Source organism: Chiloscyllium plagiosum, unplaced genomic scaffold (genome assembly GCF_037043375.1).
Source record: "Chiloscyllium plagiosum isolate Xiang-an unplaced genomic scaffold, Cpla_swu_hap1 HiC_scaffold_13, whole genome shotgun sequence".
Taxonomy (NCBI): Eukaryota; Metazoa; Chordata; class Chondrichthyes; order Orectolobiformes; family Hemiscylliidae; genus Chiloscyllium; species Chiloscyllium plagiosum.
The window spans coordinates 13222447-13241111 of record NW_028270151.1 but is presented as its reverse complement, the minus strand read 5'-3'; the positions used below and the strand labels follow the sequence as shown (position 1 = coordinate 13241111).

Genomic DNA, 18665 nt, shown 5'->3' with positions numbered 1-18665 from the left:
GCCTCAATGAATTTCAGGCACAGCATGACTCTTCTTCATCTCCGTGCCCATTACTTTGGACGGGAGTCCTCTCCCTGACCCAGAGATTCCTTCCACTGCCTCCAACACCCTCTCACCCTCCCTCTGGCCTTTCACCTGTCCTCGACCTGTTCATCGACAACTGTTGATGTGCCTTCATTTCTCTGCCCCCCCACCCCTACCCCTCACCCATTCTAACTTATCTCCCTTAGAACTAACTGCACTCTGTGCTCTCAGATCCAACCCAGAGTTTGTAATTAAGCCTCCCGACGAGGGTGGTGCTGTTGTCTGGCAGACTGACCTCCACATGGCGAAGACTGAGAGCCAGCTCTCAAAACACTTCCTCCAACCTCTCTCTTGGACTATGACCCCACCATGGAACACCAGGCCATTGTGTCCACGACTGTCACCAATCTCAACTCATTTGGCTATCTCCTCACGACAGCCTCCCAGCTTGTAGTCCTCAGATCAGCACAACTCGCTTCTACCTTTCCCCTAAAATCCACATACAGTGGCTCAGTGGTTAGCATTGCTGCCTCCCAGTACCAGGGACCCAGGTTCAATTCCAGCCTCAGGCGAATGTCTATGTGGAGTTTGTACATTCTCCCTGTGTCTGTGCGGGTTTCTTCTGGATGCTCCGGTTTCTTCCCACAATCCAAAGATGTGCAGGTTAGGTGGATTGGCCATGGGAAATCGCCCCATAGTGTGCAGAGATGTGTAGGTTAGGTGTATTAGTCAGCGGTAAATACAGGGGAATGGGTCTGGGTAGGTTACTCTTTGGAGGGTTGGTGTGAACTTGTTGGGCCAAAGGGCGTATATTTCCACACTGTAGGGAATCTAAAAGGACTGCCTAGGAAAACCAATAGTTTCTACCCATGGAATGTATTTCTTCTTGCCTTCATTACTTCTCCCCTTGTTCAGTCCATCCCCACTTACATTGGCAATTCTTCTGAAATTAATTTCAAATTTCCAGCCATCCTCTCTTTACAGCATAAATACCACAGTGTTTCCTTGCAGCTAACATTTCTGATGAGGAGTCACTGGACTCAAACCTACTTTCTCCCTGCAGATGCTGCCAGGCCTGCTGAGGTTCACCAGTGAGTTGTGTTCTTGTCTCCAAGATAGAGAACAGGAATAACTGGGAGTTCATGGTGTCTGTGGGCTTCACGTCATAAAGTGCAGCTTAAGTGGATTCACTGATTTGTAAAATGGCAGTCTGCGATGACATTACCGAAATGACTTCTTCCTTCAGGCTGCTGAGCTTAGAGTTCTCTCAGCGTATGTTCTCGAAGAATAATACGAGCAGGTCTCAAACAAAAACAGAAATTGTTGGAGAATCCTAGCAGGTCTGGCAGCATCTGTAGAGAGAGAAACAGAGCTAAAGGTCCAGTGAGCCTTCTTCAGAACTCAACAAGCAACTCCCTTCCTGATCCATGGAGTGGACCGGGGACCTGATTGGACACTCTGTAGCAAAGCATGATGATGTTCACCGAATGAAGATGTTCCTCAACATCCACCTTCAACGGTTATAGCAGGAGAAGATTCTAGATCCTTTCTGGAGTTGGGACATCTCCAGCCTTCTCTCCATCACCCTCTCAACATCTTTGAGAAAGAAAAATCTCTTGATGCTCACAGTGACCGCATTGGAGACTCAAAGAGGGGTTTCGTGGTAGTCCAAACATTGTAAATGCTTTTGAATTCCTCAATGTTTATTGGGGCCAACAGTTTTGTCCTCAGCTTCCTTGTTCTCTTGCCAACATTCTGGTTTTCCTACAGGTCACAGTTGGCCAGGAGGAGGCAGTGATGAGACAAGAAATATAGGCTTAATATCAGTGTGGATCTGACTGTGACCTCAAAGGACATCAATCTTGGATTGGGCAGAACTAACTGGCCATGCCCAGGTGTAACTCTACTGAGCTGCTGCTACAGGGTTGCTGGAGATATTGAGCAGCTTGGCACCTTTTTAATTTTCATAAAGGAGTCTGGACTGAGCACCCAGGTTGACGTCAACCCGTGTGTCTTGTCCAGCTGTATTGATGATGGAATTGAAGTCAGCACCCAGACTAACTGGCCTGGATGTAGTCAGCAGTTGTGGGAGCCATTGAAGAACAAAGAGCCACTCACTCTTTAGAAACTATCAATTAAACTCAAAAGAGCATTTTTATACATTACAAACATGGCAAACAACTTGGTCCATAAGCTGACATTGAGCAAGATCCTTAAAGAAGGAGCTGGAGGATCTCAGAGTTTTCGGGAGACAATTCATAAACTCTGGCTCGTTGAAATCTTGATGGCCATTGAAGAGTTGGAGGGAGTGGAGAAGGAAAAGAGGTTACAGTTGAGAAGAACTCTGGGTTCCTGAATAAGAGACTGAGAGCAGTGCGACCATGAAGGGACATAACACATGAGAATGAAAATGAGATATTGGAGGTGTTGAAGGGGTCAATGTAGGTCAACAGTCACTGGGGAGATGGATGAGTCAGTCTTGGTTCAGGAGAGGGTATGTGTTTCAGATTAGCTTAGTTGTTCCCTTTTCATTCTCACACTCTATTTCACTGATTGGTTGTGACCATTCTGTCATACACTTGACAGATCTCTCATACAACGATAGATGAATCCTACTTACTCCAGAATTACACCTAATTCTGGACATTTTCTAATCAATCTGTTCAAGGGTTATATACCTCTTGAGCAGATGGGATTTCAACCTGGTCGTCCTGGCTCAGAGATGCAGATACTACCACTGCACCACAAGAGTCCTTACTATGACCCAATTCTACCCAAGTTTGTTCACTTAAAAACCCACAATTTCCCATTATAATGGGGGAATTTCTGTGCTTTCCATTGCAGTCCTGGAACCCCTTATGTAGTGCGAGGAAACGTGACCATTGGTCCCAAGTATAAGAAAGTTGTCTATCGGGAATATACTGATAAGACATTTACTAATCAAAAGAAGAGAACCACAAAAGAGGAACATCTGGAAATTCAAGGTATGCTTACTTTATAAATATGTTTGCAGGATCATTGCCAGTTTGTTAATCTATAATGTTCAATATGATTATGATAACAGTATTAACTCTATTTATATGGCTTCTTATCTCATTTAAATGATATCTGTGGGCAATAGATAACAAAGATTCTGCATCAGCAATTGTCAGCACATTAATATTCAGTCTCAGGTGAACATACCATTTACTTAGTCCAAATTTGTTTAGTTTATTTTCAGAACTTTAGTTCCAGTGCTTCAGAATGATGTGAAGTGTCATAACTTAGGCCTTGTTTGCTCTTCGATCAGAGCGTGTGAATCAATTTGTTTCACCCTGTCAAAGATGTGTTTTATTTCTTTCCGTTTCCAGGCCCACTACTTCACGCAAAAGACGGGGACAAGCTCAAAATTGTGTTCAAGAATCTGGCCTCGCGGCCCTATTCCATTCATGCACAGGGAGTGAAAACAGACAATCCTTCCATTAAATACACACTTCCAGGTGAAACCAATCGTTCCACTGTCTGCCCACTCCGTCCACCCTTTCGGAATTCAGTGACATGAACCTTATTTTCACCAATTGTCATGTTTTCTTCAACTTACTAAATCTGACAAAAGCTTGGATACTGTTGCATTTGGAATGAAGCAATAAGGTCCCCAAAATTGGAGGTGGATCAGGGATTTCGGGTTGAATTACAGATTCCAAACCAGAATGTAGAGACAATCTTTGGCTGTTCAGATGCCTAACTCTCGCGACGTGTTGCAAGAAGCAGCCAAGATGCAGGATAACACAACACTTACAAAATGGCAAATAAAGTCCAAAAGAATTTGGATGCTGTAAATCAGAAACAAGAACAGAAATAGCTGGAAAACCTCAGCAGGTCTGGCAGCACCTGTAAAGAGAAATCAGAGTTAACATTTTGGGTCCGGTGACCCTTCCTCAGAGAGATCTGAAACATTAACTCTGATTTCTCTTCACAAATGCTGCCAGACCTGCTGAGCTTTTCCAGGAGTTTCTGTGTTTGTTTCTTCCTGCTTTTAGGCCTGATGTTCAAACTCATCTGGAAAAAGCAGGATTCTGCTCAGATCAAAGAGCCAATGGAAACCAATTCTCCAAACAATCAATGAACTCAAGCGAATTGCTGTTCTTCCATGTACATAGTGATATAACTCCATTATAATCAAATGTCCACAGTGACATAACTCCATTGAAATCTTCCTAATATTTCAAATGTTCCGATAGAGTCCAAGGTCTCTCTACTACTTTAGCTTACTCTGATAATGCACGAAACTGACTTGTTTGATTTATATCCAGGGTGTTCCTTTGAACTCAACTCTTTATCCAGATCTTTCTCAGACAGTGCACATTACACAAAGGGTTCAGTGCTCTAACCTCATCATTGTGATTCGAGCTGCACAATGTGACCCCTGTTGACTGTAAGTCAATATGATTAACCTTACCCTATCCAAAAGACATAGAAGGAGAAGTTACAGCATCCCTCTGTTTGGGGAGAAAAGCTGGACTGGGCAGAGGATTGGAATGACAAAGAAACTGGTGGAACATTGCATTATTAAAATAAGAGCTGGAGGTGAAATTGCTCTATGAAACTTGCCAGTGCTTAATTAAACATTATCAATATATTTGTAGGTGAGACAGAAACATACATTTGGAAGATCCCTCAAAGATCTGCTCCTGAGGATGGGGAGTCTCGTTGTATTTCGTGGGCATATTACTCAACTGTAGATCCAATTAAGGTACACTGACTTACACACAGGGTGGATTTGCCTTCACTGTATATCTTCAACTGACAAGGGAGCAGTGCTTTGAAAGCTTGTGCTTTCAAATAAACCTGTTGGACTAAAACCTGGTGTCTTCTGACTTCTGACCTTGTGGCACCTCCACATCTTCACTTGGGGTTAACAAGGCAAATAATTGATGAGTTGGCCCTGGAGAGCTACTCATCCCCAAACACCCCTTCATGAGTTAAGTGCCGGTGAGTAGGCCCAATGGGGACTTCCTTGTCCCACCAGCAACCAAAGCACTTAAGTTGTCAATTAATGGCCATTTAAGGCCCTCAACTCACTCGGCTTTTTTGGGAAGTGAGGGAAGTGGGGAATCAGGTTGAACTGCTTGCTGTACTGGGGGAGGTGAGGAGGGTTCTATTTGTCGTAAGCTGGGGCCAATCGAGAGTGGGGATGGGAGGTAGGGTTTGGCCACTCCTGTATCTGCCAACCTATTAGAAGCAAAATAAAGAAAAAACTCAGCACCTCGATTGGCACTCTGGAATCTTTTGGAGTGGGGCAGGACTCCACAATCAAAGACTGTGATTGGCCAAGAAGCCTGCCAGTCAGGTTAGAGTGTAGATTCATTTCAGGTAACTAATAGGCTCTATGTTTCTCAGTGGTTTGACCTGGAGTCATTTAAAGAAGGCTCCTAGATTTTTCAACTGGCAGATACCCACAGACGAAAAGGTAAAGTCACCATACTCCCAGAGGACCAGAGGACTGGTCTCTCATGAGAGAGAAACAATTGGTGGTAGTTTTCCCTGAGGGTCACCATGCCACAAACTGAAACAAAACCTCTGAACGTTAAATACACCAAATGTCTCGACCTATATTTGAAATAATATAGAAAAGATTTGCTCCCTGAAGCCTATTCTGCCAAATAATAAGATCCTGGCTAATTGGTCGCTTAAAACCCTATATGTGCCTTTACCCAATGTCCCTGAACACCATTGGCTGGCAAAAACATCTATCAGTCTTAAGTTTTAAAGAGACATTTGTTCCAGTATTAATGAAGGGTTTCAGCTCGAAATGTTCACTTTGATGCTGCCTGAGCTGCTTTGCTCTTCCAGCTCTACATTTATTGACTCTGGCTTCCAGCATCTGCAGTCCTCACTGTCTCCAAGTCAATGAACTATGCGTTTACTGTATTTTGCCTTCAATTTTAACCTCACTCTCTTTGCTACATCTACGTCAATCACTGATAATTACGCAGCATAGAAGTAATTATCCTACTTTTAGCATAAATAGAATGAAGAGTTTGTATCTCGTAAACCTCTCTCCCAGTCTACACAAGTTTTTGAGCCATTTGATTGTATTTTTATTCACTGCCATCTGTCTAATAACGCTCACTCTACACACAGTGTTCCCACAGACTCTGACATTTACAGCACAGAAGGAGGCCATTTGGCCCATTGTGTGTGTGTCGGTCAACAAAGCTCTGACTACACTAATTCAAGTTTCCAGCTTTCGGATCTCATAGCCTTGGAGGCTATGGCCATCCAGTGTATATCCGAATATGGATTAAATGTCATAGACTGCCACCACTCTCTGAGTGAAAACAATTCTTAACTCTATTCTATCTTTTACCTATCTATCCCCTCTAGTTATTAACCGCTCCACTAATGGAAGAAGTGCCTTCCTCTCCTTCCCATCTATGCCCCATGTGTTCTTCATTGCCTTCATATTTATTATAAATTAATTAACTCATTGAAGAGCAATGATTTTAAATGAAATGTTTAGTGTTCGCTTTAAAAGAACCAGAGGTGAAACGATTTATTATGCAGCGAGTTGTTCTGGTCAGAAATTCGCTGCCTGAAAGGGTGTGGGGAGCAGAGTCAGCAGTAATGTTCAAAAGAAATTAGGAAAATAGTTGAAGGGATTTATTTACAGGGTTACAGGAGAACAGGAGGAAACAGTTGAATATCACTGTCAAAGAGCTGGTACAGACACAATGGACCAAATTGCCTTCTTTACTGGTGCATCGTTCTACAACCATGTAGAATCTGGGTTTGTTAATGTAACTGTGTCTGAGGAGTGAACAGAACATGGCCTGGGTCATATTCTGTTTCTGTCAATCCCAAAATGGGTGAGGGAGCTGGAAGGTCTAAAAAATATATGGTTAGGAATATGCCAAGTGGGGGAAAGGTTGCAATAAATACGCTCAAAAGAGAAGTTGCTGGGAAAGATCAAATTTCAAAGGTGGCAAATCTAAATAACGTAAAGGTAGGAATATGGGAGAAAGGTTGCAATAAATACACTCAAAAGTGCTCTCAACACTATCATCACCAGGAGAAAGTGAGGACTACAGATGCTGGAGATCAGAGTCAAAAAGTGTGGCGCTGTAAAAGCACAGCCGGTCAGGCGGTATTCAAGGAGCAGGGAAGTCGATGTTTCGGGCATAAGCCCTTATTTAGGAATGGGCTATCATCACCAGCCCTACAATTGGTGTTATTTCAGTTCAGCAGAATGTCATGTAAAATACTTGTTATGAGTGTGAGGCCAAGTTAACAAGAAACATTTTTCATTTGTCAGTACTTCTCCCTCTGTTACAGGATTTGCATAGTGGTCTGATAGGGACACTGGTAACCTGCCGTAAAAAGTTTCTCGAGTCATTTGGCTTAACAAAATCTGAGCCACAAGAGTTCGCTCTTCTCTTCCTGGTTTTCGATGAGAATGAATCATGGTATCTGGATGAAAATATTAAAAAATATTGCCTCAAACCGAATCAAGTTAACAAGGCGGATGAAGATTTTCTTGAGAGCAATAAAAAACATGGTAAATTGACTGTTGATGTGTTTGGATTATGGATACATGTGACAAATAGCAATCTCAAGCCTCATTTTGCACTTTCCAAAATAAAGCAGGGTTCAGTGAAGGTGGATTATTTGTGAATTTTTCTGGTGGGAAGGTAGTAGATTATAAAACAAAGAACTGAGGATGCTGGAAATCAGAGACAGAAGCAGAAATTGTGGTTGAGGCTCAGCAGGTCTGGCAATGTTTGTGTACAGAAAGGAGACTTAACATTTCCAGTAACATGATCCATCACTCTGAATTATGCTGTGCTTGTTTGTATGTGTGTGCTGTTCTGAATGGGGAACATAGTGACTTCTGAGGGGCAGTTATGTTAGACTGAAATATTAACTCTGTTTCTCTCTCCAGCAGCCAGACCTGCTGAGTTTCTCCAAAACTTTCTGTTTTTATTTAATAATAGTGACTTGTTGAGCCTATCTGAGCATTTGTCCTGTGGTGACCAAATTTAAAAAGCAGACTGAAAGTTGATTGGAATCTTTGTTTGAAGTGTTACTCTGTAGAATCCAACAGCCATGATATTTTTCCATTATATTCAGGGCAGGCGTTTTCTCAGCTAAGAAAATTGATAATTCCTGAAGTTTGGACATTGTTATTAATAGACTTGTTGGGCTGAACTGCCCCATCTCAACCAATTACTTTTTAAAGTGTGCATTTTTAAATTCTACCTTTTCATTTCCTAAATGTGTCAAATGCACGCTGAGCAACATTCAGGGGAAGGTGATGGCCTAGTGGTATTATTGCCAAACCGTTAATCCAGAGTGGTGAAAGTGAGGACTGCAGATGCTGGAGATTAGAGTCGAGAATGTGGTGCTGGAAAAGCACAGCAGGTCAGGCAGCATCCGAGGAGCAGGAAAATCGGCATTTCGGGCAAAAGCCCTTCATCAGGAATGTGGGTTCAAATTTCTGCCATGGTAGATAATGAAATTTGAATGCAATTTTTTTTTTTAAATCTGGAATTAAGAATCCAGTGATGACCGTGAAATTGTTGGGGGAAAACACTGATCTGGTTCAATAATGCCCTTTCGGGAAGGAAACTGCTAACCTTATCTGGTCTGGCCTCCATGTGATTCCTGATTCACAGCAATGTGGTTGACCCTTAATTACCCTCTGGGCAAGTAGGGATGGGTAATAAATGCTGGCCCAGCCCGTGACACCTTCAACCCACAAATGAGTTTAAAAAAATACTTTAAATAGTCCTCTTTTCAAGTGGTCCCCAGTGCTCCCTTCACTAAATCCCCAAATGACAGATGCTAACCTTACCAGGAAGTCTAGCTTACCAATGTCAAACAGAGAGTGGAAAGAAACATGGTTGAGTTCCCCCCAACTGGATTAACCACAAGTAACTTATGCTGAATTAAACATTGTCATGGAAAAAATGTAGAGAATCACCAGGAGACGCAGAGAGTTCTTCAAGAAGTAAGTCTTTTATTTGCAAACAAAAAACCATGACACTGAGAAAGCAGATTCTCGAATGCCCCGAACCTCAGGGTCTGTGGTTTTTAAAAATTTTTTTCATCATGTTTCTGTTAGCTTATCAGCATGCCCAACTATATTAATCAAAGTACCTTTCTCTAGCTACACAATAAACCAATGATGTTAGTTCCCATTATCTCTTTAGTTGTGCCCCAATAGATTTTCCTACATTCTACTTAATGTTATTCTAATGTCACGATTAGATATTTAGTCCAAAGATGTGCAGGTCAGGTGAATTGGCCATGCTAAATTGCCCATAGTGATAGGCGCATTAGTAAGAGGGAAGTGGGTCTGGGTGGGTTACTCTTCGGAGAGTCGGTGTGGATTGGTTGGGCCAAAGGGCCTGTTTCCACACTGTAGGGAATCTAATCTATCACACAACCCATTAGAAAACAGTACCCGTGGTCTGACTTTTAATCCATTTTATGTTTCCAGCTATAAATGGCAAGCTCTATGGAAACTTGCAGGGACTGGATATGCAGGTTGGTGACAAGGTGTTCTGGTATCTCACTGGAATGGGTAATGAGGTAGACTTGCACTCAGTGCATTTCCATGGACACAGCTTTTACTATAAGGTAAAGTGGCATTTTATTGTTTCATTGGGGTTTAACGCAGAAAATTGGGCTTCACCTTGCCATTAAACATTTGAAGAAAAGAGAGCCAAACACACATGGAAATCAAAATCAAGCATTCACAGTCTGGCTGTATGGGAGGTGGTGGCATACTGGTATTGTCACTGGGCTAGTCATCCAGAATGCCAAACTCATGTTCTGGTGACACGAGTTCAAACCCCACTAGAGCAGATGATGAAATTAGAATTCAATAATTAAGATAATGTGGAATTTCAAAAAAACTTGATTAATGAAAAGCATATGTCAGGATTGTGGTGCTGGAAAAGCACTGCTGGTAAGGCAGCATCCGAGGAGCAGGAGAATTGACGTTTCGAGCATAAGCCCTTCATCAGGGAATGAGGCTTATGGGCCAAGGGGCTGAGAGTTAAATGGGAGGTGGGTTTTTGCCTAATGAAAAGCATATAATCACTGTCATGAAAATCCCCTCTGGTTCCCTACTGCCCTTGAGGGAGGGAAATCTGCTGGCCGACATCTGACTCCAGATACCCAGCAATGTGGTTGACTCTTAACTGCCCTCCGGGCAATTATGGATGGGCAATAAATGCTGGCCTGGCCAGTGACACCAATATCCCATGATTGACTATAAAAAAATTTGTGGTATAAAAAGATGTAATGAATTTCAATTCTCGAGCCAAAGAGTAAGGAGGCTCTTCCCTGTCCCTTCTTTTTCCTATTTTGGACTGTATTTCATCTGCCTATCAAGCACTGCACCTGATGAGGGCTGATCTCTGATTCTGAGCACTTGTTGATAAAGCTACTTTCTCTCGGCCTGTTGTCCACACTATGTCAGTCATCCATTCAAATGTATCTAGCCAATGGACACAAGATACTTGCAACATCAAGATATCCATTGCCCATTATCACAGTAAGGCTAGTTTTCATTATATTCTAAGGAAAAAAAAATATTTTGTGCAACATTTCATTGATAATAAGCTACATATAGTGCCAGATAGTTCCTTGACATCAACCTATGGTGACTTTGACCCAGTACCTTTCTTTTAGCCTCGTGTGTTAGAGATCGTTGGCACTGGGGGAAAGAATATACAATATTGTCACGTGTATTTTCATGAAAAAAACACAATAAAAAGTGTTTAAATTGCCATACCACGGCACCTTTATCAATAACTGAAGACATAGATAAGAAAAAAAATGCTTAAGAAGAATTAAAACAATGTCCACCTTAGGTAAATTCATGGCTCCAGGATAGACATCACCGCTGCAAGGTCACCATGCCCAGCCTTGGGGAATACCAGGCCGAAAACCTTTCCCAGGCAGGCCAATCCACACAATCCCGCTAGAATCCTGGGCCAACCCAAGGAACAATCTCACTGCCGGTCACCAATCCTGAGAAGGACAACATTGCAAAAGCCACCCAAAGGAATCGTAGACCAATCTGTGCAATAGATTCATGGGTTGTGTCATCAAAAATGCTGAAACACACTACCACCAGAAGCAGCCATGATGTAGAATTAAGTGCTGCAACATCAGTAATATGTTATACTACACTGAAACTATTGGAAACTTTCAGTTTAAAGGGATACCATTTCCTAAGAGGACGAATTGTAGTGTGTCCACTTTTTTCCTCTAACTCATTCCGATCATTATGCCACATGAGAAAACACCTTACATGCAATTATTTTGGTTTTTAAGTGTGTCCATTCCAATCCTGGAGAAAACCTCTGAGCCAAATTCAAATCAGAAGCAGAAGGTTTTGGAGAAACTCAGCAGGTCTGGCAGCATCTGTAGAGAGGAAAAACCTGTCAATGTTTTGAGCCCACTGGTCCTTTGCCAGAACTGAACATAGCTGTGAAAGGGTGATCTTTGTGCTGATGGTGGGGTGGGGTGGTGGTAATGAATATGGTACATGAAGATGGTGCCCAGAGATGTAAAGAAAAAGAGGATAGGCAAACAAAGAGATTACTGATGATAAGCCAAGAGAGGGAAAGAGAGAGAGAGAGAGAGAGAGATAAATGTTGGGTAGTGTGATAATGAGAAGTGTAAATGGTTGAAAATTGGTTGGGTTTGATGAGAGCAATCCACACAAAACAGGACCTTGAGCACAGAGGGCTGTTGTTGTCGCCAAAGTCTTGCCAGACCATAGGGGCTGCTCCCATAGAGAGAAGCGTCTGGTGGTGATTTAACCTGAGGGGGCAAAGGAAACAAACAAGGAGATGATGGTTCGCAATCTGAAACAGGGAGATTCAAAACTCGATGAAATGTATTTTTAATATATGTGATAAGGGGATGTGGACATTGCTGGCAAAGCATGCATTTATTATCCATTATAAATTGGCCTTGGAATGGGTAGTTGCAACCCACATTGTGTAGGTACCTCCACACTGCTGTTAGGAAGGTAGATCCAAGATTTTGATACAATGACAGTGAGGGAATGGTGACAGAGTTCCAAGTCAGGGTGGTTTGTGACTTGAAGGGGAATTTGAAGGAATGGTGTTCCCATCATTACAATCTCCTTAAGCTTTACCAAACTTAACCGTAGGTACTAGTTGAAGTAACAGCATCGATGTAGTTAAGGTTGAGTTATATGAGTACATGAGGAAAAAAAGCATTAGAAAGATATGTTGAGCAGGTACAAAGTAAAAAAGGAAGAATTTTGTGCAGTGCATACACAACAGCTAAGATGTATTGAGCTGAGTAACCTATGGCTGTGTCATAAATACTATGCAATACCTACATTGGGCACCAGGAGTTCATTATTTTCATAATGAAGTCAAACTTACTCTGCCTTCCATTTGAAGCAGTTTTTGTGGTTGACACTTCCCATTGACCAGCCTGACTGAGGTCACTCCCCAGTTGGAAAACCTCAGCTTTAAAGCTGCATCTTAACCGTATATTTATGTAGCATCTGAGGTAGGATTGCAAAAGAAGGAGAATTGCCTGATTACACCCCATCCTGAGGAAAGGTCACCGGACCCGAAACGCTAACTATGATTTCTCTTCACAGATGCTGCCAGACTTGCTGAGCTTTTCCAGTGACTTCTGTTTTTGTGACTGAAGAAATCTCCTGGTTACGGTCTGATGAGCTGAACTATACAGATCTTGGAACTGGGGTCTAGATTAGAGTGGTGCTGGAAAAATACAGCAGTCCCAGCAGCATCTGAGGAGCAGTAAAATCAACATTTCGGGCACACATCGATTTTCCTGTTCCTCGGATGCTGCCTGACCTGCTGTCCTTTTCCAGCACCACTCTAATCTAGAGTCTAGTTTCCAGCATCTGCAGTCATTGTTTTTACCTAGATCTTGGAATTGGATTGAGTTGTGCATTTCGTCACAGGTAGACGTCTCTTTAATACCCCCTTGAATTTGACAGGCATGGCTGAATAGGCTTGTTTCCTTGCAGGTCAAAGGACAATACCGTGGAGATGTGTATGATCTTTTTCCAGGAACATTTCAGACTGTGGAAATGGTACCGCAGCATCCTGGAACCTGGCTTCTTCACTGCCATGTCGCTGATCACATCCACGCTGGTATGGAGACAACCTACACAGTCCACAAGAAACCAGGTAATGAGCAAACTGCAAGGACATAGCTTGAACCATCCAAATTGGTTTGGTAACATTGCACATAAAACAAATGCAGCTTGAGGGCTATTGTGTATATCTGCAATGCCCAGTCAAGGGACATGATGGGATAATGCAGCAAAGTATTTACCGAGGTGCTGAATGGCAAATTGTTGTTTCTTAATTATGGTGTAAAGATGTGGTTGTTCACAGTGATTCTCTGTAGATCTGTATTAATGATGGTTCAGATCTTATAGAAGGAATGGTACAAGTGTCATATTGAGCAGCATGTACTGAACTATCAAGTCCTTTCAAAAACAATTTATACTTAAGGTTGTTCGAGTTATGTTCTGTACTAAAAATGAAATTCTCTTCCTCCATTCTTTGAGAGAGCAGTCCAGGATTACATCAATAAGACAATATTTTATGCCCCTGTTTATTTTGTCCACAGTATCTGCACTGCATTAATGAACCACGGGCAGCAGGGTTGCAGGTTCGATTCCAGCCTCCGGCGACTGTCTGTGTGGAGTTGACACATTCTCTCCGTGCCTGGGTGGGTTTCCTCCAGGTGCTCTGATTTCCTCCCAGAAGTCCACAGTCCAAAGATATGCAGGTTAGGTGAATTGGCCATGCTAAATTGCCCACAGTGTCCAGGGATGTGTAGGCTAGGTGGATTAGCCATGGGAAATCGTGTAATTTGAACTCAGCAAAATATGGAAGTAAGAGCTTAATGATGACTGTGAACCAGTTGCCAATTGTTGAAAACACTCTTCTGGTTCACTAATGTCCTTTAAGGAAGGAATCTGCCATTCTTACCCAGTCTGGCCTACATGTGACTCCAGATCCACAGCAAAGTGGTTGACTCTTTACTGCCCCCTGGGCAATTAGAGATGGGCAATAAAGGCTGGCCTGGCCAGTGACGTTCTCATCCCATGAGTGAATTTTTTTTAGGGAGGGAGTAGTGGTGGATCTGTTTGGGATACCCTTTGAAGGGTTGGTGTGGACTCATTGGGCCGAATGGCCTGCATTCATACTGTAGGGATTTGATGATTCTAACTGTATGAACGGTGACAGGAATCCAAAGGCCTGAACTATTAAACCCAGAGAATGCACATTGAAATCTAACCATTGTAGCTTCAAAAATGTTTTACATGCAGGGAAACACCAGTACCAGTTAAAATGATCAGAAGTTGCTAAACTGTTTTACTAATGTGGGAAATCAGCCACCCTTATCTGGTCTGGCCTCCATGTGACTCCAGCCTTATACCAGAATGCTTGACTCTGAACTGTCTGCTGAAATAGCTTTCCATTGTATCAAAGTGTTGTTGTCTCTATGAAACATTTTCTCAGGGTAACTGTGATAGGGACTAAATACCAAACTAGCTTTACACAGAAAATTATTTGGAGACAAAATAATTGTTTGCACTGAGTGTTAATATTTGCTGACAAAACCAAACTGGCAAGCGTAAGGAAAACTTGGCAGCCTTCAAAAGAAATAACACAAATGTGGTAAAATAAATACACAAGGTGGGTTGTAATCTAATTCAAGTAACATACATTACAAAGTGAATTATGAAATGTGAACACAAAGGCTTGACCATTAGTTAAATAAAACACAAAAAGCAATTGGGCATGACCACTGATCAATTGATGAAGACTCTAAACCAATTTTAAAAGGTGTTATCAGCGAGGTTAGGTAAATACAAGAAAACTTTCTCAATGATTTTGGACTCAAGCTCCATTCAGTGCTTCCAACAGTGTACAGATAATTCGAGAAACCACATCTACAGCATTAGGTCCAGACTTTAGGCATATCATCTCCAAACAGATATTAATGCAGTGTAGGAGTCTCTGGGTTCATTGCAGTTTTTCTGAGATGTAAGGTATGAAATTATGTAGAGGTTCTCTATATTAGCAGTATCTTATCATCGTTAAACGATGAGGAGACATACACAAGATCTGAAAACTTTGTGAGATTTGGTCAATGCAAAGACAGGTTGCAGAACTTCAGAAATCGATTTAATAGATTTAAGGCATGCTTCCCTAACCGAGTGACAGATTGGTAGATAAATCACCTAACATCCAGTTGATTATTGGCTTTTAAACCAAAATTGAATGAAGTCTTGTTTGAAAATGGAATTAAAAGCTGAGAGGACAAGTATTGATTGCAAAGGTTGAAGTAACAAAAACACATTTTGTTTAAGATTTCCATCTTGCTGCCATCAGGATAATTTACAAGAATACCAATAGAAGAGAAATATGAACATACTCTTAACAAAATAGATGGCATTCATTTGCTAGTTCATGTCTCAGGGGAATGCCCATACCAATCAGAGTTGACCAGCCTGGTTTAAAGTATATACAAAACCTGGCAGTTAATTGTCAATCAGCATCGGAGAGTACATTCACCATTGAAATATGTCTACCAATCAGTGGGCGGCACGGTGGTACAGTGGTTAGCAATGCTGCCTCACAGCGCCTGAGACCCGGGTTCAATTCCCGACTCAGGCGACTGACTGTGTGGAGTTTGCACGTTCTCCCTGTGTCTGCGTGGGTTTTCTCCGGGTGCTCCGGTTTCCTCCCACAGTCCAAAGATGTGCAGGTCAGGTGAATTGGCCATGCTAAATTGCCCGTAGTGTTAGGTAACTGGTAAATGTAGGGGATGGGGGTGGGTTGCGCTTCGGCGTGGCGGTGTGGACTTGTTGGGCCGAAGGGCCTGTTTCCACACTGTAAGTAATCTAAATCTAAATCAGACTCAACTTGCCGATCAATTAACACTCTCCTGTCATGCAGTATAAATGGTGGCTTGCCTCTTAAAGTGGTATTCTTGCAAGTTGTCCTGATGGGTGCAAATTGCTAGGCTTGGACAAAATGTGCCATTTTCAGTTATACTGAGTTCTGTGCTATGAAATGATAACTAAAATAACTTGATGGTTACTGAGCGGCTGGCATCATGAAATTATTAAGACTCAATTAGAAAATGTACAAAAATTAATGGCTCAACTAAAGAGTTATGTCAGGACTTTGCTTTGCTTATTGAGAAATGGGAAAGTCAGACAACTTTTGAGGGCTAACTTTTCAGAAAATAAGATGGTCTGGTTTGAAGCCTCTATCCCCTGCTTCATTAGATACACATAACAATGCAAACAGGCAAAAAAAGTATGGACAATGATGCATAGCTCTACATACAATACAAAAATGAATATCTACAGTTTGTGCACTTCTGTCAGATGTCATAAAGTTATAGAGATGTACAGCATGGAAACAGACCCTTTGTTCCAACCCGTCCATGTCGACCAGATATCCCAACCTAATCTAGTCCCACCTTCCATCACCCGACCCATATCCCTCCAAACCCTTCCTATTTATATACCCATCCAGGTGCCTTTTAAATGTTGCAATTGTACCAGCCTCCACCACTTCCTCTGGCAGCTCATTCCACACACGCACCACTCTCTGCATGAAAAGGTTGCCCCTTAGGTCTCTTTTATATCTTTCCCCTCTCACCCTAAACCTATGTCCTCTAGTTCTGGACTCCCCCAGCCAAGGGAAAAGACCTTGTCTATTTACCCTATGCATGCCCCTCTTGATTTTATAAACCTCTGTAAGGTCTTGCCTCAGCCTCCAGTACAATATCTACTCAGGGATAAGAGTATCTGTCTGGGTCTTCATGTAACTAAATACACTGATTTATAGCAAACAAGTCTTTGGAAACACAGGGTGGGATGCCCTGCGGTAGTTGGACCTAGCGTATAGGATTAGCTTCCATTTCTTAATGTTTTCTAATCAACCTCCTCAGGGATGTGAGATCACACCCTTGAATAGTGGGACTTCTGGCTGTAAGGTAGGGACACTACCACTAGAGCCCTCCACATAAGATGTGAAAAGAGATGTAGATGTTTTTAATCAATCAACTGGTTATGATGAACCTCTGGAATAGGTAGGATTTGAACCCCTGGCCTTCTGTACAGGGGTAATGGTACTAGTATTGCAGTGCAAGAGTCATGAGCTTGCTTTCCTTTCTCTGTCATGTCCCATTCTACCCAGGAGGACTCTGTGACAGGAAGTACGATATAGCTGGAAGGGCATGTTGTCACCATGAATGGCAGCAAGGGTCTCCCCTCCCCCACTCATTAAGGTGAATATTGCTGAGCCCCAACAAGAAATTCCTGCATCTTTGTAACGTTTTCTTTCTCCTTCCTTGTCCAATAAACACTGATCATATGAGATCCAAGAAAACAGGACAGAGTGTCTCACGCATGCCAAACAATATTTAAAAAGCCAAATACTTCATGGTAGAGTCGCTTGCTGAATATGTTTGATTTTCTGCAGATATTTACAAGCTACGATTACTGCGATTTACCAAGTGTTGGAATAGCAGCCTTAAAGTGATAACACCTATACACCAAATGCATTAGCGTATCAGTGAGCAAACCTACAGGACATATACTAATATTAGCATATTCTCTTTTAAACACGTTATTTTCTTCAGAGTGGAAACTTTTTTCTAATAATCGTTCTCCTACTTTTCATCCAGAAAAAACCAGCTTTTTCGGAAAGATTTTTGGTGGCTCTGGCTAATTATAGAACTTGAGTCCTTCCTGATCAAGCCGCCTTCAACTAGAGCAAAGAACATTTCGAAGTTTACTTAATTGTAATGATACAGGATTGTCATAACGCGGTACTGTAATGACACAGGAATATAATGACATGGATGGTATGGGGTCTGATGCTGCATGTTTCTCTACAGTGATGAATAAAATAAAACCCGAAACAATGTTCTTTGCAGTGACATTAATTGCTGTGAGACCAGCATCTCATTCATTGCCCAATTTCAAGTGAGGGCCCAGCCGGAGTGAGGATTGGGACAATCAGGGAGAGTGGAGAGAATTTGTGCCTGGCGCCAGAGGAGATAGGGGAGGTTCTTAATGAATACATTGCTTCAGTATTCACTCATGAGAGGGACCTTGTCATTTGTGAGGATAGCTGATACGCTCAAACAGGTTGATGTCAAGGAGGAGGGTGTGCTGGAAATTTTGGAAAACATTAGGATAGTTAAGTCTGCTGGGCAAGACGGGGTATACTCAAGGTTATTTCAGGAAGGGAGGGAAAAGATTGTTGCACCTTTGGCAACGATCTGTGCTTCCTCACTGTCCACTGGAGAAGTACCAGATGATTAGAGGGTGGCAAATGTTATTCCATTGTTCACGAAAGGGAATAGGGATAACCCTTGGGAATTATAGACCAGTCAGTATTACATTGGTGGTGGGCAAATTATTAGAGAGGATTCTGAGAGACAGGATTTATGATTATTTGGAAAAGCATAGTTTGGTTAGGGATAACCAGCATGACTTTGTGAGGGGCAAGTCATGCCTCACAAACTTTACTGAATTCTTTGAGGATGTCACAAAACACAATGATGAAGGTAGAACAATGGATGTGGTG

The 18665-nt window shown here is 42.2% G+C and overlaps 1 protein-coding gene across 1 annotated transcript in view; it reads left to right on the top strand.

The window, feature by feature from the left end:
- The window catches only part of cp (ceruloplasmin), a 58114-nt gene extending 40115 nt beyond the window's left edge, over window positions 1–17999 (top strand). Inside the window, exons 13-19 of the mRNA XM_043702682.2 lie at window positions 2869–3008; window positions 3375–3503; window positions 4650–4756; window positions 7339–7561; window positions 9506–9645; window positions 13061–13223; window positions 17758–17999. Of these exons, the coding sequence (XP_043558617.2) occupies window positions 2869–3008; window positions 3375–3503; window positions 4650–4756; window positions 7339–7561; window positions 9506–9645; window positions 13061–13223; window positions 17758–17801 (946 nt within the window). The 3' untranslated portion in view covers window positions 17802–17999. The remainder of the gene's footprint in view (window positions 1–2868; window positions 3009–3374; window positions 3504–4649; window positions 4757–7338; window positions 7562–9505; window positions 9646–13060; window positions 13224–17757) is intronic.
- Window positions 18000–18665: the final 666 nt, after the last annotated feature.